Here is a 21,509-nt window from a genome sequence, read left to right on the forward strand (position 1 = left end):
GACATGTTGGCTGGGTTGCGGTAGGGGAATGGGAGGTTGGATGGAAGGAGACATGTTGGCTGGGTTGCGGTAGGGGAATGGGAGGTTGGATGGAAGGAGACATGTTGGCTGGGTTGCGGTAGGGGAATGGGAGGTTGGATGGAAGGAGACATGTTGGCTGGGTTGCGGTAGGGGAATGGGAGGTTGGATGGAAGGAGACATGTTGGCTGGGTGGCGGTAGGGGAATGGGAGGTTGGATGGATGGAGACATGTTGGCTGGGTTGCAGTAGGGGAATGGGAGGTTGGATGGATGGAGACATGTTGGCTGGGTTGCGGTAGGGGAATGGGAGGTTGGATGGAAGGAGACATGTTGGCTGGGTTGCAGTAGGGGAATGGGAGGTTGGATGGATGGAGACATGTTGGCTGGGTTGCGGTAGGGGAATGGGAGGTTGGATGGAAGGAGACATGTTGGCTGGGTTGCAGTAGGGGAATGGGAGGTTGGATGGATGGAGACATGTTGGCTGGGTTGCGGTAGGGGAATGGGAGGTTGGATGGAAGGAGACATGTTGGATGGGTTGCAGTAGGGGAATGGGAGGTTGGATGGATGGAGACATGTTGGCTGGGTTGCAGTAGGGGAATGGGAGGTTGGATGGAGACATGTTGGCTGGGTTGCGGTAGGGGAATGGGAGGTTGGATGGATGGAGACATGTTGGCTGGGTTGCGGTAGGGGAATGGGAGGTTGGATGGAAGGAGACATGTTGGCTGGGTTGCAGTAGGGGAATGGGAGGTTGGATGGAAGGAGACATGTTGGCTGGGTGGCGGTAGGGGAATGGGAGGTTGGATGGATGGATGGGTGGATGGAGACATGTTGGCTGGGTTGCGGTAGGGGAATGGGAGGTTGTATGGATGGAGACATGTTGGCTGGGTTGCGGTAGGGGAATGGGAGGTTGGATGGATGGAGACATGTTGGCTGGGTGGGGGAATGGGAGGTTGTATGGATGGAGACATGTTGGCTGGGTTGCAGTAGGGGAATGGGAGGTTGGACTGATGGAGACATGTTGGCTGGGTTGCAGTAGGGGAATGGGAGGATGGAGGGATGGAGACATGTTGGCTGGGTTGCGGTAGGGGAATGGGAGGTTGGATGGATGGAGACATGTTGGCTGGGTGGCGGTAGGGGAGGTTGGATGGATGGAGACATGTTGGCTGGGTTGCAGTAGGGGAATGGGAGGTTGGATGGATGGAGACATGTTGGCTGGGTGGCGGTAGGGGAATGGGAGGTTGGATGGATGGAGACATGTTGGCTGGGTGGCGGTAGGGGAATGGGAGGTTGGATGGATGGAGACATGTTGGCTGGGTGGCGGTAGGGGAGGTTGGATGGATGGAGACATGTTGGCTGGGTGGCGGTAGGGGAGGTTGGATGGATGGAGACATGTTGGCTGGGTGGGGGAATGGGATGGGAAGTTGGATGGAGACATGTTGGCTCCATCCCCCAACAAAAAACAAGAAAACAAATAAAAACTATTTGTATTTTTTAAATATATTGACTTTCAATGTTACCCAGAAATGATTTGATATTGATATCTTTAAATGCAATGTATCCACTTTGTATTTTTAAACTGTCAAATAAATCCATCAATCTAGTCACACTGCAGAGTCTGGGTCAAATGCCAAACAGATTCGAACTACCTGCCATGCCAGTCAAGTTAATCACGTGCACCTAGTTACCTTCAGCAATACAGTCGAACTGTGTGATTTCAGTAGTACAATGCTTGTTGAGTCAGTTCGTTACCTTCAGTGTTCTGTAGAATGCGTTCCACCAGGACGGGGTACTTTGTGATCCGCTGAGTCACCAACAGGATGCATTCTGGTACTCCTAACCTCCGAACGATGGACAACCGACCGATTTTCATAATCAAGTTCTGGAACTTTTTGTTGTTCTGTAGCTGTTCCTTGTAGAGACTGACAGCGTCAGCGTGGTGACTACAGAACACGCCGTAACTCTCCTTCATCCTCTCCCCCATCTCACCTGAAAACTACAAAACAACATGATCGTCAGGTAAACAACCTTCTGATGAGGTAAACAACATGTTTATCAGGTATGACAAAGGGAAAGTATAGAGAGTCATGATTTCCTTGTTTTCTCAAAGCAACCATCCATGCTGGTGAGGACAGTGCCACACCACCACCCTGTCATAACACAGTCCTCCTGAGGGGTTAGCTAGCTCAACACCCACACACAGAGACACACACACACACGCTACCTGGTTGATGAGTATATCTCCCAGCTGTGTGACAGTGTGGTGGTTGTGTCTGTCCCGGCCGTCCCTGAGACACCACAGGAAGTGTTGGTGGATGTGCAGCAGGCTGTCGATCTGATGTAAGAATAAGGGAACGATTACACACATCTATTGGTTTTAAGAAGGAGATCAAATACATGTGATTAAAGGAAAGAGAGACTACAGTCCCACACACTGAACTACACTCCCGTGTGGTTTATTGAAACTACTTTTCAAGTAGTCAGAAATGGAGATACCTGAGGGAACATCCTCTCAAGCCTAGTATCCTCCATATGTAGGCTGTGTCTCAGCTCATACTGGTAAACACTCAGCAGCAGCTTCAGGGTCCGCACATGATGCACCTCTGTCTGGATCAACTCTGAGGGGGACAGTGTCTTTATATTATCACTCCTGTTACACAGTTGAAGTCGGAAGTTTACATACACCTTAGCCAAATACATAAAAACTCAGTTTTTCACAATTCCTAACATTTGTGGTAAAAATCCCCTGTCTTTGGTCAGTTAGGATCACCACTTAATTTTAAGAATGTGAAATGTTAGAATAATAGTTGAGAGAATGATTTCAGCTTTTATTTCTTTCATCACATTCCCAGTGGGTCAGAGTTTACATACACTCAATTAGTATTTGGTAGCATTGCCTTTACATTGTTTAACTTGGGTCAAACATTTTGGGTAGCCTTCCACAAGCTTCCACAATAAGTTGGGTGAATTGTGGCCCATTCCTCCTGACAGAGCTGGTGTAACTGAGTCAGGTTTGTAGGCCTCCATGCCCGTACACTCTTTTTCAGTTCTGCCCACAAATTTTCTATGGGATTGAGGTCAGGGCTTTGTGATGGCCACTCCAATACCTTGACTTTGTTGTCCTTAAGCCATTTTGCCACAACTTTGGAAGTATGCTTGGGGTCAATGTCCATTTGGAAGACCCATTTGCGACCAAGCTTTAACTTGACTGATGTCTTGAGATGTCGCTTTAATATATCCACATAATTTTCCTGCCTCATGATGCCATCTATTTTGTGAAGTGCACCAGTCCCTCCTGCAGCAAAGCACCCCCACAACATGATGCTGCCACTCCCGTGATTCACAGTTGGGATGGTGTTCTTCGGCTTGGAAGCCACCCCCTTTTTCCTCCAAACATAACGATGGTCATTATGGCGAAACAGTTCTATTTTTATTTCATCAGACGAGAGGACATTTCTCCAAAAAGTACAATCTTTGTCCCCATGTGCAGTTGCAAACCGTAGTCTGGCTTTTTAATGGCGGTTTTGGAGCAGTAGCTTCTTCCTTGCTGAGAGGCCTTTCAGGTTATGTCGATATAGGACTCATTTTACTGTGGATATAGATACTTTTGTACCTGTTTCCTCCAGCATCTTCACAATATCCTTTGCTGTTGTTCTGGGATTGATTTGGCACCAAAGTATGTTCATCTCCAAGAGACAGAACGTGTCTCCTTCCTGAGCGGTATGATGGCTGAGTGGTCCCATAATGTATATATTTTAATTATATTGTATGTACAGAGGAACGTGGTACCTTCAGGCGTTTGGAAATTGCTCCCAAGGATGAACCATACTTGTGGAGGTCTACAATTACTTTTCTGATGTCTTGGCTGACATCTTTTGATTTTCCATTGATGTCAAGCAGAGAGGCACTGAGTTTGAAGCTAGGCCTTGAAATACATCCACAGGTACACCTCGAATTGACTGAAATTATGTCAATTAGCCTATCAGAAGCTTCTAAAGGCATGACATAATTTTCTGGAATTTTCCAAGCTGTTTAAAGGCACAGTCAACTTAGTGTATATAAACATCAAAGCTGTGATGCATCTTGGGACTGACTGATCTAGAAATATTATTGAGTAATTACTTGATGATTTGTAGATCAGTCAGTCTCAACTAGTCTTTTAAGTTGGCTACAATGTCGAAGGCGCCCATTATCAGCATAATTGTAGTAGTCATTATCCTCAGTGTCATCACCCTCCACACAGGCCTTTTGCAGATAACATCGTCCACCCTCATATCCAGCTCCAGTACTGTATGTTCTTACCGTAGATGACATCTTGCCTCTTTACCGCGTCTTGGTGGAGGCTGTTTATGTGCTGCTGGTCCACAGCAACACTCCAGGACTCTCCCTCCAAGTCCTGAGCATCAGCCTCCAGCTCCGCTCGTAGGGCAGAGTAGTGGCCATCTATACACACCCAATAACACACACAGCCTTAATAACACTTGGTCATCTGTTGGGCATCAACAATGAAATGGGTGACGGCCATATTGGAATGAAGGTGGTTTGGTTGATCACACCCACTTGATTTGAGACCTGGAGACTTGCATTAGCTCTCCAAAGTAATGCCTAGGCTCTAGCTCAGATTCCCCTATTATTACAGCAAGCAACCAGGTGACGTACCTTCCAAGTTGATGGTGTCTGTGGAGGACGTGGAGAGGGACACCGAGTCCTCAGGAGGAGGAGCAGGCCGGGGAGACAGTCCTCTGACAGCATCCAGGTCATCCATGTGTTATCTGGAGGTTAAAGGTCAGGATGGGACTAAGGTGTTAGCAGTGGAGTTCATGGGTGGCGGAAACGCAGAAAGAAAAGAAAGAGAAAGAAAGAGAAAAAAGAGAGAGAGATTATTTAAATGCTAACTTGTAAAGCTATTGAGTAGAAACATGGCCAGGTCACAATTCCACTGTCCTGGCAGTCTGGTTTCATGTAAAGACACAGTTTAATTTTTTTGTGGCCTGCTGTAAATTTGACATGTTTAGACATATTTACATTAACATAATATTCAGAAGGGCAGTTCATCGGGATACAGAGAGATCGACTCACCTTGGTCGTGTGAAACTTGTTTCTACTGTTGATTTCTTGGAACGATCAAAAGCCTGTGTACAAAACCACCCCTGACAGGAAGAGAGGATCAGATGGTGTTGAATCCTGACAGACGGTTTTATGTCACAGAACAGAAAGAAAGGCAGTGGCGTGAAAACTAAAAAGGTAAATAAGAGAAAACTGGTTTGACAGACTGACGGCACGAGAGGCTTACAGACGAGACACATGACAGGAGAGAGAGCGAGAGAGAGCGAGTGAGAGAGCGAGAGAGAGAGAGAGAGCGAGAGAGAGAAAGAGTGCGAGAGAGAGAGCGAGAGAGAGTGAGCGAGAGCGATAGTGAGAACGAGAGAGTGAGAGAAAGAGAGAGCGAGTGAGAGAGTGAGAGAAAGAGAGAAAGAGAGAGAAAGAGAGCGAGAGCGAGAGAAAGAGAGAGAGAGCGCGAGAGAGAGAGAGAGAGCGAGAGAGAGAAAGAGAGCGAGAAAGAGAGTGAGAAAAAGAGCGAGAAAGAGAGCGAGAGCATTCGCACAAGACATAGCAGGACATAGGAAAAATACTTCTACTAACTTTGGATATTGTGCACTGTCCCTGTCAACTAAATTGCATGAAATGAAATAAACTTAATGAAGCCTTCATAAACACTTTAAGACTTACATAGATGTTTCATAAACAAAATGTCATACATCAAATATAGAGAATCCCAGTGGAAAGAGGGGAACCGGCCAGGCAGAGACAACAAGGGCAGTTTCATAAACAAATGTCGTACATCAAATATGTTTAATAAACAAATGTCGTACATAAAATAGGTGGATGAAGTGTTATGTCACATGTGAAATGACATTAGAAAGATCATTCTGTTTTTTGTTTTCTTTTTTTTGTTGTTGCATTTTCCACCAAAAAACTTCAAGAAATCGTCAAGAAATCGGCAGAAAGAACTGGCTGTCAGCTATGACATCACACCTGGACTTTGAACAAATATATTTTGGGTTATTGAACTACAGTAGATGAAGTGGATGTACATCCGGTAACAGAATTACACCATGGGTCCGTGATCTGTACTACACAGAAAATGCATAATGATGGATATTAATATTATTCTCATCAAGGTGACGTTTCCTGAAAAAGGTACACAAAAAAAAGGTAGAAATATGCAATATCCTTTTTTTTGTTTTTTGCATATTTGGCTATTTTTCTAATGAACTCAGCCCCCAAACAAGACCATATTTGGTTGGTCCAGACCAGACCAGAACCAATCAATCATAGACGTTTATGTTTCACAAGATAGGACATCACAGAAGAGTTCAGTACAGTCGACTACAGTAAATTAGATATGTTATATTATATGTTATATAATTATATACTGTACTCTAGTGTGCTCTACAGTAATGTAGAGAAAAGTAACCCACTTGCTATGTGTGTGTGTGTGTGTGTGTGTGTGTGTGTAATACACAGCTGGGTAATAAAGACAGAGTCCCGATAACAGGTGAGCCAGAGGTTAAGTACCCAGACAGACACGGTTACTTCCTGCAGTACAGCACATCAAGAAACAATTAGCCTTGTAAATAGCAGATTGATTACCGCTGTGATATCTGTGCAGCGAACCATTCACGTAAGCGTGCGAGATCAGGATGGCTTGCAAGGCTAAGAAACAACACTGTGCTCTATCAGACAGATCACTAAGGCTGCGAGGGCTAAGAAACAACACTGTGCTCTATCAGACAGACCCCTAAGGCTGCGAGGCTAAGAAACAACACTGCTCTGTCAGACAGATCACTAAGGCTGCGAGGCTAAGAAACAACACTGTGCTCTATCAGACAGATCACTAAGGCTGCGAGGCTAAGAAACAACACTGCTCTGTCAGACAGATCACTAAGGCTGCGAGGCTAAGAAACAACACTGCTCTGTCAGACAGATCACTAAGGCTGCGAGGCTAAGAAACAACACTGCTCTGTCAGACAGATCACTAAGGCTGCGAGGCTAAGAAACAACACTGCTCTGTCAGACAGATCACTAAGGCTGCGAGGCTAAGAAACAACACTGCTCTGTCAGATAGATCACTAGCGCTGCGAGGCTAAGAAACAACACTGTGCTCTATCAGACAGATCACTAAGGCTGCGAGGCTAAGAAACAACACTGCTCTGTCAGATAGATCACTAGCGCTGCGAGGCTAAGAAACAACACTGCTCTGTCAGACAGATCACTAAGGCTGCGAGGCTAAGAAACAACACTGCTCTGTCAGATAGATCACTAGCGCTGCGAGGCTAAGAAACAACACTGTGCTCTATCAGACAGATCACTAAGGCTGCGAGGCTAAGAAACAACACTGCTCTGTCAGATAGATCACTAGCGCTGCGAGGCTAAGAAACAACACTGTGCTCTATCAGACAGATCACTAAGTCTGCGAGGCTAAGAAACAACACTGTGCTCTATCAGACAGATCACTAAGGCTGCAAGGCTAAGAAACAACACTGTGCTCTATCAGACAGATCACTAAGGCTGCGAGGCTAAGAAACAACACTGTGCTCTATCAGACAGATCACTAAGGCTGCGAGGCTAAGAAACAACACTGTGCTCTATCAGACAGATCACTAAGTCTGCGAGGCTAAGAAACAACACTGTGCTCTATCAGACAGATCACTAAGGCTGCGAGGCTAAGAAACAACACTGTGCTCTATCAGATAGATCACTAGCGCTGCGAGGCTAAGAAACAACACTGTGCTCTATCAGACAGATCACTAAGGCTGCGAGGCAAAGAAACAATACTGTGCTCTATCAGACAGATCACTAAGGCTGCGAGGCTAAGAAACAACACTGTGCTCTATCAGACAGATCACTAAGGCTGCGAGGCTAAGAAACAACACTGCTCTGTCAGATAGATCACTAAGGCTGAGAGGCTAAAACAACACGTGTTCTGCCAGACCTGTATTTCATGCTCCACACCTACTCCCAGTCCTCTCCTCCCTGTTCCTCCCCTCCTACCCTGTCCTCCCAGGCCCTATTCCCTATATATAGTGCACAGGGTAGGAAGGGAGGAACAGGGAGGGGAAGACTGGGAGAAGATGTGGAGCATGAAATACAGGTTAGCCCCTTTTGTGTTAGTCAGAACAAGAACTAGACGAGCAAGTCAGCCAAGGATCCCAGCGGCGTGTGGCAGCTCATGTTTTTTTAAATTCTACTAAGTCAGTCCCCACCACTATATTGTATTATCAACCTGTCATGCCAGAGCCTGCAGTGAAGTAGTGGTAGAAACAAGTGGATAAACACGGATCACTGTTTGCAGTGACTAATGTGCCCTGCATTCTTCTTTTTGTTAATTTAACCTTTACTGAGTCATGCTGACACCAAGGCCTTTTTTTTTTAAACAGACGAGCCCTGCATGAACAGCAATACAACATCAATTACACTAAACATTAAAACAAAACACAAATCACATGAAACATTCTTCAGTAAAATGTCCTCTAGCATCCACCTTTAAGGAGTTGGAGATCATTTTACACGAGAAGCGCAAAACAACTAAAAGCGCCGAACAGAGCCACTTTCACCGGGGCAACTTCCTGATCTGGTAGGGAGGGAACTTCCCACTGCCAAACAGAGCCCACTTTCACCGGGGCAACTTCCTGATCTGGTAGGGAGGGAACTTCCCACTGCCGAACAGAGCCACTTTCACTAGGGCAACTTCCTGATCTGGTAGGGAGGGAACTTCCCACTGCCAAACAGAGCCACTTTCACCAGGGCAACTTCCTGATCTGGTAGGGAGGGAACTTCCCACTGCCGAACAGAGCCACTTTCACCAGGGCAACTTCCTGATCTGGTAGGGAGGGAACTTCCCACTGCCGAACAGAGCCCACTTTCACCGGGGCAACTTCCTGATCTGGTAGGGAGGGAACTTCCCACTGCCAAACAGAGCCCACTTTCACCGGGGCAACTTCCTGATCTGGTAGGGAGGGAACTTCCCACTGCCGAACAGAGCCACTTTCACCAGGGCAACTTCCTGATCTGGTAGGGAGGGAACTTCCCACTGCCAAACAGAGCCCACTTTCACCGGGGCAACTTCCTGATCTGGTAGGGAGGGAACTTCCCACTGCCGACCAGAGCCACTTTCACCAGGGCAACTTCCTGATCTGGTAGGGAGGGAACTTCCCACTGCCGAACAGAGCCACTTTCACCAGGGCAACTTCCAGATCTGTTAGGGAGGGAACTTCCCACTGCCGAACAGAGCCACTTTCACCAGGGCAACTTCCAGATCTGGTAGGGAGGGAATTTCCCACTGCCGAACAGAGCCACTTTCACCAGGGCAACTTCCAGATCTAATAGGGAGGGAACTTCCCACTGCCGAACAGAGCCCACTTTCACCAGGGCAACTTCCAGATCTAATAGGGAGGGAACTTCCCGCTGCCGAACAGAGCCACTTTCACCAGGGCAACTTCCTGATCTGGTAGGGAGGGAACTTCCCACTGCCGAACAGAGCCACTTTCACCAGGGAAACTTCCTGATCTGGTAGGGAGGGAACTTCCCACTGCCGAACAGAGCCCACTTTCACCGGGGCAACTTCCTGATCTGGTAGGGAGGGAACTTCCCACTGCCAAACAGAGCCCACTTTCACCGGGGCAACTTCCTGATCTGGTAGGGAGGGAACTTCCCACTGCCGAACAGAGCCACTTTCACCAGGGCAACTTCCTGATCTGGTAGGGAGGGAACTTCCCACTGCCAAACAGAGCCCACTTTCACCGGGGCAACTTCCTGATCTGGTAGGGAGGGAACTTCCCACTGCCGACCAGAGCCACTTTCACCAGGGCAACTTCCTGATCTGGTAGGGAGGGAACTTCCCACTGCCGAACAGAGCCACTTTCACCAGGGCAACTTCCAGATCTGTTAGGGAGGGAACTTCCCACTGCCGAACAGAGCCACTTTCACCAGGGCAACTTCCAGATCTGGTAGGGAGGGAATTTCCCACTGCCGAACAGAGCCACTTTCACCAGGGCAACTTCCAGATCTAATAGGGAGGGAACTTCCCACTGCCGAACAGAGCCCACTTTCACCAGGGCAACTTCCAGATCTAATAGGGAGGGAACTTCCCGCTGCCGAACAGAGCCACTTTCACCAGGGCAACTTCCAGATCTAATAGGGAGGGAACTTCCCGCTGCCGAACAGAGCCCACTTTCACCGGGGCAACTTCCAGATCTAATAGGGAGGGAACTTCCCGCTACCGAACAGAGCCACTTTCACCAGGGCAACTTCCAGATCTAATAGGGAGGGAACTTCCCGCTGCCGAACAGAGCCCACTTTCACCAGGGCAACTTCCAGATCTAATAGGGAGGGAACATCCCGCTGTTGAACAGAGCCCACTTTCACCAGGTCAACTTCCAGATCTGGTAGGGAGGGAACTTCCCACTGCCGAACAGAGCCACTTTCACCAGGGCAACTTCCAGATCTGGTAGGAAGGGAACTTCCCACTGCCAAACAGAGCCACTTTCACCAGGGCAACTTCCAGATCTGGTAGGGAGGGAACTTCCCACTGCCAAACAGAGCCACTTTCACCAGGGCAACTTCCAGATCTGGTAGGGAGGGATCTTCCCACTGCCGAACAGAGCCCACTTTCACCGGGGCAACTTCCAGATCTGGTAGGGAGGGAACTTCCCACTGCCAAACAGAGCCACTTTCACCAGGGCAACTTCCAGATCTGGTAGGGAGGGATCTTCCCACTGCCGAACAGAGCCACTTTCACCGGGGCAACTTCCAGATCTGGTAGGGAGGGATCTTCCCACTTGCCGAACAGACCCACTTTCACCGGGGCAACTTCCAGATCTGGTAGGGAGGGATCTTCCCACTGCCGAACAGAGCCCACTTTCACCGGGGCAACTTCCAGATCTGGTAGGGAAGGAACTTCCCACTGCCGAACAGAGCCCACTTTCACCAGGGCAACTTCCAGATCTGGTAGGGAGGGAACTTCCCACTGCCGAACAGAGCCACTTTCACCAGGGCAACTTCCAGATCTGGTAGGGAGGGAACTTCCCGCTGCCGAACAGAGCCAACTTCCAGAGATTAATGACTCTAAGTCCGAATCTGAGATAGATTGTCTCCAGGCGGACAAAGATGACTCCGAAACACACAGAATACACTGATTAGATTGACCTAACTAGGTGAATGGATCTCTAGGGTTCGTCATCCCTGACTCCGGGTCTGGTATACGTCTGAAGGATAACAATAAAGTAAGGTAGGGCAGAAGTTTATGCAAGACGAGCGCAACGCATCAATACACGAGACTTCCGAGAGGGCCAGCCTACTTTCTGATACAAAATGCAAAGATGTATACTGAACCTGTCGTCCGTAATAAAGCGCAATGCGCTATGATGAACTGCATCCAATGGCTTCGATACGGTGCCAGATGCATTCATATAGATGACATCACCATAGTCTAAATAACCGGTAGGAATGTTGACTGAAAGATTGAAGCTCTGATAGAGCCTGGTCAGCTTGGGGGCAATGAAGGTAGATTGAAGCTCTGATAGAGCCTGGTCAGCTTGGGGGGGCAATGAAGGTAGATTGAAGCTCTGATAGAGCCTGGTCAGCTTGGGGGGGCAATGAAGGTATATTGAAGCTCTGATAGAGCCTGGTTAGCTTGGGGGGGCAATGAAGGTAGATTGAAGCTCTGATAGAGCCTGGTCAGCTGGGGGGCGATGACATTCAGCAAAGTGTCATGTGCACACAGGTGAAAGTTATGTTGTTTTTTTTACAGATAGACCAATATTGTTAATGTAAATAGTGAAAAGAACCGGGCCAACAATCGATACCTGTGGAACACCCTTCGTTATGTCCAAAAATGCTGATTTAACCCCATCAGGAAATACACACTGTGTTGGCCTGGTCCAGGGGAATTAACGAAAGCCTCTAAAAGCATTTTTCCACAAATGGTGTGTTAACATTCACACAAAATAAAATAGTGTGTAAACAGTGTTTGTGTGTTTACCCTCACCTACAATAATGACTGCTTTTGATAAGTCAGCACACTCCAATTAGTTAGTAAATGTTCAACATGCTCCCTTCATGCCCACATGGCAGGGGCCTTGACACACTGTTTACTGATTAACAGTAGCTAGCTTCAGTATCTCTCCTTCTCCCTTCTGTTTCTTTCTATTGTTCCCTCTCTCACACTCTCTCTGTCTCCATCTCTTTCTCAGTCTCCTCTCTCTCTCTCCATCTCTCCATCTCTCTCTGTCTCCTCTCTCTCTCAGTCTCCTCTCTCTCTCTCCATCTCTCTCTCCCACAGTCTCCTCTCTCTCTCTCACAGTCTCCTCTCTCTGTCTCTCACAGTCTCCTCTCTCTGTCTCTCACAGTCTCCTCTCTCTGTCTCTCACAGTCTCCTCTCTCTGTCTCTCTCAGTCTCCTCTCTCTCTCTCTCTGTCTCCTCTCTCTCTCTCTCTGTCTCCTCTCTCTCTCTCTCTGTCTCCTCTCTCTCTCTCTCTCTGTCTCCTCTCTCTCTCTCTCTCTGTCTCCTCTCTCTGTCTCCTCTCTCTCTCTCTCAGTCTCCTCTCTCTCGCACAGTCTCCTCTCTCTCTCAGTCTCTCTCTCTCGTAAACATTACACTCACAAAAGTTAAAGAATATAGACATTTCAAACGTTATATTATTGGTTATGTACAGTGTTGTAACAATGTGCAAGTAGTTGAAGTATGAAATGTTGTTTGTGTTTCACTGGTTGCTCTTTTCCGGCAACGGGCCACAAATCTTGCTGCTGTGATGGCACACTGCTGTATTTCACCAAACAGATACGGAAGTTCATCAATGTTTGATTTGTTTTCAAATTCTTTGTGGGTCTGTGTAATCTGAGGGAAATATGTGTCTGTAATGTGGTCATACATTTGGCAGGAGGTTAGGAAGTGCAGCTCAGTTTCCACCTCATTTTGTGGGCAGTGTGCACATAGCCTGTCTTCTCTTGAGAGTCAGGATCGCCTACGGCAGCCTCCCTCAATAGCAAGGCTATGCTCACTGAGTCTGTACATCAGTGGCGGTCTGAGCCATTTAAAATGAGGGAAGAAGATTTCTATTACAGCATATTGGATGACTGTCATTCATATTCCATTCACCCAGGTCAATGTAACATCGAGATGTTTAGGCTATGACATGATACTCAAATTTCCCTGTACCCATTATGAGGTTGCTACAACCTAGCCTACAGTATGAATGAAAGTTTACAGCGCAGGTGCACAGGTCGAGATAATGTTTTTGTAATAAAGTTGACAGACAGTGACACATTCGGTACCGCCTTGCACAAACTTGCCTTCATCTAGCTGATGTAGGGTGTAATCATTAGTCCAACAGTTGCAAACTAGAGTTTCTATTGGACAAATTCAGTTCCCCATTTATCCCTATTTCGTTCCATTTGCTTCTGTATAAGAAACGTTTTTCAATAGAATCGGCGGAATGAATACACCCCTGGTCACACGCAAACACAGTTCACTTTCATAGCAGACACGTACAAACAGCATGATCACTTAGATGGTTGGATAATTCCTTCTCACATCTACGCAACCTCCTCCTCTCACCTTTTCCCTTCGTTTGTGGACTTCCGTGCACAACACATCAGCTGTCTGTGATCAGGCGAAAATACCTTTCCAAGCCAAAGCTTCATATCATAATACTGTCACCATATTAGCTAACATCAAGGCAACATAGCTACTAGAACGCGTTAGTAAACCCGCTACAATCATGCAGTACAGTGTACAGTCAGCAAGCAGTTTATCAGTTACACCGGCAGGCCCCAGTGACAATAAATTAATAAAACCAAAAGGTTACCTTGACTTGTAAGAGTTCCAGTGTTCGATAACCAAAGCCAGCTAGCTAACATAGCATTCCTCTCTGTTTGAGTAGGCTAAACTAGCAAGCTGCATTAGCAAGCTAAGTGAAAAAAAATCTGAAATCTCTCTCGCTTCAAACCTGTTCAACTATGGTCTTTCCCTCTCTTTGAGTCAACAACATTTTATACACTGCAGGGCTAGCTAGCTTATGCTTTCAGTACTAGATTTATTCTCTGATCCTTCGATTGGGTGGACATGTACCCAGAGGAGGACGGGAGTTAGCTGTCCTCCAGCTACACCATGGTGCTACCCTAGAGTGTTGTTGAAGCTACTGTAGACCTTCATTGCAGTGTGTTTTAATCAATTATTTGGTGACGTGAATATACTTAGTATAGTTTTATCTAAAAAGGATAACATTTGTAATGTTTCAGTTACATTTTTCTGAAATTAACTGAGGATGGTCCTCCCCTTCCTCCTCTGAGGAGCCTCCAATGCTGTACATAGTCAAGGATTTTGTTAATTTGGGTTCAGTCACAGTGGTCAGGTATTCTGCCACTGTGTACTCTCTGTTTAGGTCCAGATAGCATTCCAATTTGCTCTGTTTTTTGGTTGATTCCTTCCAGTTTCTCAAAAAGTTATCTTTTTGCTTTCTCATAATTTGTTTGGGTCTCATATGCGTTTCTATCCTGGGGACTCTGTGGGGTTTGTTTGTGAACAGAGCCCCAGAACCAGCTGGCTTAGAGGACACTTCTGTAGGTTCATATCTCTGTTTGTGAGGGCTTTGTGGTGGAATGTGTTGGCATTTAACAGCTCTTTTCTGTATTTTGATAACTAGTGGCTATAGTCCTGATTCTGGTCTGCGTGCATTGTTTGGGGTTTTGCATTATACACACAGTATATTTCTGCAGGTCTCTCTCTCTTTGTATTCTTTATTTATTTAACCTTTATTTAACTAGGCAAGTCAGTTAAGAACAAATTCTTATTTACAATGACGGCCTACCCCCGGCCAAACCCTCCCTTAACCCTGGGTCAATTGTGTGCCGCCCCTATGGGACTGCCGATCACGGCCGGTTGTGATACAGCCCGGGATCGAACCAGGATCTGTAATGACGCCTCCAGCACAAGAGATGCAGTGCCTTAGATCGCTGCGCCACTCTCCCCCGGTCTCTACCTCCCTTGGTCTCTTTCTGTGTGTGTGGACTGTGGCAGCGAATCCTCATGGTGAGAGTGTAAATCCTCAGGCTGGGGAAGAATGATGTGGGTGAATGATCTTGAGTGGCCCAGCCCAGCCCAGCTATCTAGGCCTAATTATAATCATGTGACCTGCTCCCATCAGGGGTTCTGCAGGGACAGACTGGGAAAACAGCCTCCCTGATGGCTGGCCTGGCCAGAGTTTTTACACACACACACACACACACACTTTCAAGTGCCATCTGAGAGGTGTCAGGTCTCCTAGCAAGGTCCACAATGATCATGAGACAGGACAGGCCATAATCCATGGAAACAGAGAGAATATATGGAATGTTACTGTTTTGTTAGAGAGAACACATTGACGCTGGGGCTCCTGAGTGGCGCAGCGGTCCAAGGCACTGCATCTCAGTGCTAGAGGCATCACTACAGAACCTGGTTCGAATCCAGGCAGCATCACTACCGGCCGTGATTGGGAGTCCCATAGGGCAGCGCACAACTGGCCCAGCACCGTTCGGATTTGGCCGGGGGTAGGCCGTAATTGGAAATAAGAATATTTTCTTAACTGACTTGGCCTTAGTTAAATAAAGGTTCAATAAATACAAATAATTATAGGAGAGGAACAATCCGCAAGATCTGTCTTTCTAATGTCATGTTCTGTACTGTATTCAACACAGAGGCAGGATCCAGCACAGTGACTGAACAGGTGTAAAACCTCTTCACCTACAGTGGGGCAAAAAAGTATTTAGTTAGCCACCAATTGTGCAAGTTCTCCCACTTCAAAAGATGAGAGAGGCCTATGACAGACAAAATGAGAAAAAAAATCCAGAAAATCATATTGTAGGATTTGTAATGAATTTATTTGCAAATTTTGGTGGAAAATAAGTATTTGCTCACCTACGAACAAGCAAGATTTCTGGCTCTCACAGACCTGTAACTTCTTCTTTAAGAGGCTCCTCTGTCCTCCACTCGTTACCTGTATTAATGGCACCTGTTTGAACTTGTTATCGGTATAAAAGACACCTGTCCACAACCTCAAACAGTCACACTCCAAACTCCACTATGGCCAAGACCAACGAGCTGTCAAAGGACACCAGAAACAAAATTGTAGACCTGCACCAGGCTGGGAAGACTGAATCTGCAATAGGTAGGCAGCTTGGTTTGAAGAAATCAACTGTGGGAGCAATTATTAGGAAATGGAAGACATACAAGACCACTGATAATCTCCCTCAATCTGGGGCTCCACGCAAGATCTCACAAGAACGGTGAGCAAAAATCCCAGAACCACACGGGGGGGCCTAGTGAATGACCTGCAGAGAGCTGGGACCAAAGTAACAAAGCCTACCATCAGTAACACACTACACCGCCAGGGACTCAAATCCTGCAGTGCCAGACGTGTCCCCCTGCTTAAGCCAGTACATGTCCAGGCCCGTCTGAAGTTTGCTAGAGAGCATTTGGATGATCCAGAAGAAGATTGGGAGAATGTCATATGGTCAGATGAAACCAAAATATAACTTTTTGGTAAAAACTCAACTTGTCGTGTTTGGAGGACAAAGAATGCTGAGTTGCATCCAAAGAACACAATACCTACTGTGAAGCATGGGGGTGGAAACATCATGCTTTGGGGCTGTTTTTCTGCGTAAAGGAAAGAATGAATGGGGCAATGTATCGTGAGATTTTGAGTGAAAACCTCCTTCCATCAGCAAGGATATTGAAGATGAAACGTGGCTGGGTCTTTCAGCATGACAATGATCCCAAACACACCGCCCGGGCAACGAAGGAGTGGCTTCGTAAGAAGCATTTCAAGGTCCTGGAGTGGCCTAGCCAGTCTCCAGATCTCAACCCCATAGAACATCTTTGGAGGGAGTTGAAAGTCTGTGTTGCCCAGCAACAGCCCCAAAACATCACTGCTCTAGAGGAGATCTGCATGGAGGAATGGGCCAAAATACCAGCAACAGTGTGTGAAAACCTTGTGAAGACTTACAGAAAACGTTTGACCTCTGTCATTGCCAAAAAATGGTATATAACAAAGTATTGAGAAACTTTTGTTATTGACCAAATACTTATTTTCCACCATAATTTGCAAATAAATTCATAAAAATCCTACAATGTGATTTTCTGGATTTTTTTTCTAATTTTGTCTGTCATAGTTGAAGTGTACCTATGATGAAAATTACAGGCCTCTCATCTTTTTAAGTGGGAGAACTTGCACAGTTGGTGGCTGACTAAATACTTACAAGAAATAGTCAGGAGTGTAAACGGCAGGTGTTCTGCTCAGTAGAGTATGTAGAGAAGTAGGTGTATGTTTACATCTAAGCTTTCATGTCTTGGAGAGACAACCGTATAAGTCTCAAATTGCAGTAAAGTTTGAATGTTGCGTTAAGGTTTGACATTTGTTTGTACAACGTATATGCCTGTAAAGCATAGTTAGCAAAATACATGTGGAATTTTCGGAAAGTTAATGAGTTACAATTATAGCCATCAAATGCTTCCAATTTTATAACGTTGTTGTAGCACCTAGCTAACCGAACAACAATGTACTTTGCCAGTTTCACATACTGTAGGCTTTGTAACCTGGCCGGAGTACATCAACAATAAGTATGTCCTTTCCCTGTAAAAGATAAACGACAAAAATACGCCATCAAACCGCTCGACCAATTCTTACCCCATTCTCGATCAACTCGAGCCCAACGCGAGCGGTGGTAAAATAAAAATAAATAAAATAAGTTTACTTTGTATCTGCTGCTACGTAGTTCCAGTGGAAAGTGATACAATTGTATTGGCTACATAAATTTCACTGTGGGAAGTAACACTTCCTATGCGACAAGTGATCCAACAACAAAAATGAAGCAATGAAAATTCCCGTCCAGCGTTGGATCAAGGAGCCAGGGGTGTAATCATTAGTCCAAACAGTTTTGCAACTAAGACGAGAGTTTCTATTGAATAAATTCAGGTAGGTCCCTCCCCGTTTCGTTCCGTTTGCTTCCGTTTAAGAATCGTTTTGCAACACAATCGGCGTAATGAATACGCCCCAGTATCAGTCCTTCTCTTAGCATTCTGGGAGACGTTGTTCGTTTATTTCATGAACGCAACACATTCCACAAATTAATTCTGCTAGACCTGTTACAGAGACACCCATTTCGCTGTATTTTTTTTACATTAATGTAGATAGGCATTGTTATTATATATATATATATATATAAACCATCTGTGATGTCAGTCGTTCTGTCCCTGAACAGGCAGTTAACCCACCGTTCCTAGGCCTTCATTGTAAATAAGAATTTGTTCTCAACTGACTTGCCTGGTTAAATAAAGGTTAAATAAAGGTTAAATAAAGGTTAAATAAAAAAATATTTAAAAATTCTAATGGAATCCAGAGAGAACAAAACCTGTCCTCAAACATTTACATCAAAAGATGCAAAGTTATGGACAAAGACACAAAACATCCACATCAAATTAAATATTTTGCTTGGTCAAATAATATGGAAAACAACCAATTTTTGTGCAGCATTAATCCTTACAAAACACAATGTAAATGTATATTACTGTATTGTACATAGGCTGGTCATCTAGGTTTGTACCTGAAGACTTTCTATCACAATGGAGATAAAACAATGACCACTACAGTAATTGAACACATTGAGACATCAAGGGCTTTGTGATGATGTGGTTCAGTTGGTAGAGCGTGATGCTTGCAACGCTAGGGTTGTGGGTTTCATTCCCACAGGGGGAAATGTATGTGTTCACTACTGTAAATTGCTCTGGATAAGGGCATCTACTAATATGTAAAAGGAATGAATAGATCATAGAAATAAGTTGCATTTGCTAAGTATTTCAAGAAACTGGAAAACACATATCAAGCAAGTGTATATATATTGTTTTTATTTTAAAATTGTAGTATTTATTTATAGGGGACAATGCACATTAATCAACATCAATATTATAATAATGCAGCATCCATGTAAATGTGCCGGGGTTAGCCAAAGATCATTTGCACCCGTAGTCCCTGGGAAGGCAAAGACCTTTACACAGCCACTATACAAATACTCACTAAAACAATACAAAATACCAATACATTACATCCAATAATACAGTGCCTTGCGAAAGTATTCGGCCCCCTTGAACTTTGCGACCTTTTGCCACATTTCAGGCTTCAAACATAAAGATATAAAACTGTATTTTTTTGTGAAGAATCAACAACAAGTGGGACACAATCATGAAGTGGAACGACATTTATTGGATATTTCAAACTTTTTTAACAAATCCAAAACTGAAAAATTGGGCGTGCAAAATTATTCAGCCCCTTTACTTTCAGTGCAGCAAACTCTCTCCAGAAGTTCAGTGAGGATCTCTGAATGATCCAATGTTGACCTAAATGACTAATGATGATAAATACAATCCACCTGTGTGTAATCAAGTCTCCGTATAAATGCACCTGCACTGTGATAGTCTCAGAGGTCCGTTAAAAGCGCAGAGAGCATCATGAAGAACAAGGAACACACCAGGCAGGTCCGAGATACTGTTGTGAAGAAGTTTAAAGCCGGATTTGGATACAAAAAGATTTCCCAAGCTTTAAACATCCCAAGGAGCACTGTGCAAGCGATAATATTGAAATGGAAGGAGTATCAGACCACTGCAAATCAAAGACCTGGCCGTCCCTCTAAACTTTCAGCTCATACAAGGAGAAGACTGATCAGAGATGCAGCCAAGAGGCCCATGATCACTCTAGATGAACTGCAGAGATCTACAGCTGAGGTGGGAGACTCTGTCCATAGGACAACAATCGCCGTATATTGCACAAATCTGGCCTTTATGGAAGAGTGGCAAGAAGAAAGCCATTTCTTAAAGATATCCATAAAAAGTGTTGTTTAAAGTTTGCCACAAGCCACCTGGGAGACACACCAAACATGTGGAAGAAGGTGCTCTGGTCAGATGAAACCAAAATGTAACTTTTTGGAAACAATGCAAAACGTTATGTTTGGCGTAAAAGCAACACAGCTCATCACTCTGAACACACCATACCCACTGTCAAACATGGTGGTGGCAGCATCATGGTTTGGGCCTGCTTTTCTTCAGCAGGGACAGGGAAGATGGTTAAAATTGATGGGAAGATGGATGGAGCCAAATACAGGACCATTCTGGAAGAAAACCTGATGGAGTCTGCAAAAGACCTGAGACTGGGACAGAGATTTGTCTTCCAACAAGACAATGATCCAAAACATAAAGCAAAATCTACAATGGAATGGTTCAAAAATAAACATATCCAGGTGTTAGAATGGCCAAGTCAAAGTCCAGACCTGAATCCAATCGAGAATCTGTGGAAAGAACTGAAAACTGCTCTTCACAAATGCTCTCCATCCAACCTCACTGAGCTCGAGCTGTTTTGCAAGGAGGAATGGGAAAAAATTTCAGTCTCTCGATGTGCAAAACTGATAGAGACATACCCCAAGCGACTTACAGCTGTAATCGCAGCAAAAGGTGGCGCCACAAAGTATTAACTTAAGGGGGCTGAATAATTTTGCACGCCCAATTTTTCAGTTTTTGATTTGTTAAAAAAGTTTGAAATATCCAATAAATGTCGTTCCACTTCATGATTGTGTCCCACTTGTTGTTGATTCTTCACAAAAAAATACAGTTTTATATCTTTATGTTTGAAGCCTGAAATGTGGCAAAAGGTCGCAAAGTTCAAGGGGGCCGAATACTTTCGCAAGGCACTGTATATAATTCTAACAACAACTTATTCATAATAAAAAACACTACCATCAGCTGTTGTCTTACATATGAGAAACCACAGATAACTAATGTGTAAAAGTTTGGATAGATTTGAGCTATGTTTTCAATTTCCATTTAAAAGTACAATAATCAGTGCAGCTTCTCAAGTCCATGGGCATTGCACTCCAGTATACTGTAGCTCTAAGAGAGAAGGCAGATTGACTGATTTTACTGTGTCAGAAAAGGGACAACGCAATCCCCTCTAGTTTACTGCCCTTGTTATCCTGGAGGGGCTTTCCTTGAGCATGATATTCTGGCATGGGGGTGGAGCAACAAGACCACGCGGGATCCTAAAGACAAAGCCCGCATCTACATACTGCTTTAAACTGTCCAGACTGAATAAATTATGTGTGTGAATGACGTGACAATGGTGGTAACTGTTTGGTTAGTTATCAAAAATCTTAGATGTTTGTTTGTCGTGATTCAATTGGTTTCAGAATAGAATAGCAGCATGTGAGGCAACATCTCCGATGTGAGAATATCATAGCATGAGTATATAGTTTGGCGGCCTCCAGAGGAAGGTAAGATTTTATAAACCTAAAGTTGGATAATCCAAACTTTACTGTGTTAACCACCTTCTTCACGTGTTTATTGAATGTCAAGTTAAGAGTCCAAAATGAAGCAGAGATACCTGAAGTTGGACACAACTTTCAGATTCTCCCC

General features: G+C 45.1%; 1 protein-coding gene across 2 annotated transcripts in view; it reads right to left on the bottom strand.

The window, feature by feature from the left end:
• LOC139387480 (rho guanine nucleotide exchange factor 18-like) overlaps positions 1-17,902 on the bottom strand; it is a 43,930-nt gene extending 26,028 nt beyond the window's left edge. The window contains exons 1-7 of one of the 2 annotated variants that reach the window (XM_071133717.1): positions 17,740-17,902; positions 5,096-5,166; positions 4,676-4,788; positions 4,319-4,459; positions 2,513-2,634; positions 2,241-2,351; positions 1,769-2,012 (exon numbers count right to left, since the gene is read on the bottom strand). In XM_071133717.1, the coding sequence (XP_070989818.1) occupies positions 1,769-2,012; positions 2,241-2,351; positions 2,513-2,634; positions 4,319-4,459; positions 4,676-4,781 (724 nt within the window). In that variant the 5' untranslated portion in view covers positions 4,782-4,788; positions 5,096-5,166; positions 17,740-17,902. Of the gene's footprint in view, positions 1-1,768; positions 2,013-2,240; positions 2,352-2,512; positions 2,635-4,318; positions 4,460-4,675; positions 4,814-5,095; positions 5,167-17,739 lie in introns of both variants that reach the window. The other variant, XM_071133718.1, reaches the window with a different exon arrangement.
• Between the last annotated feature and the right edge of the window lie 3,607 nt (positions 17,903-21,509).

The sequence above is a fragment of the Oncorhynchus clarkii genome, chromosome 28 (assembly GCF_045791955.1).
Source record: "Oncorhynchus clarkii lewisi isolate Uvic-CL-2024 chromosome 28, UVic_Ocla_1.0, whole genome shotgun sequence".
In the NCBI taxonomy this organism is placed as follows: domain Eukaryota; kingdom Metazoa; phylum Chordata; class Actinopteri; order Salmoniformes; family Salmonidae; genus Oncorhynchus; species Oncorhynchus clarkii.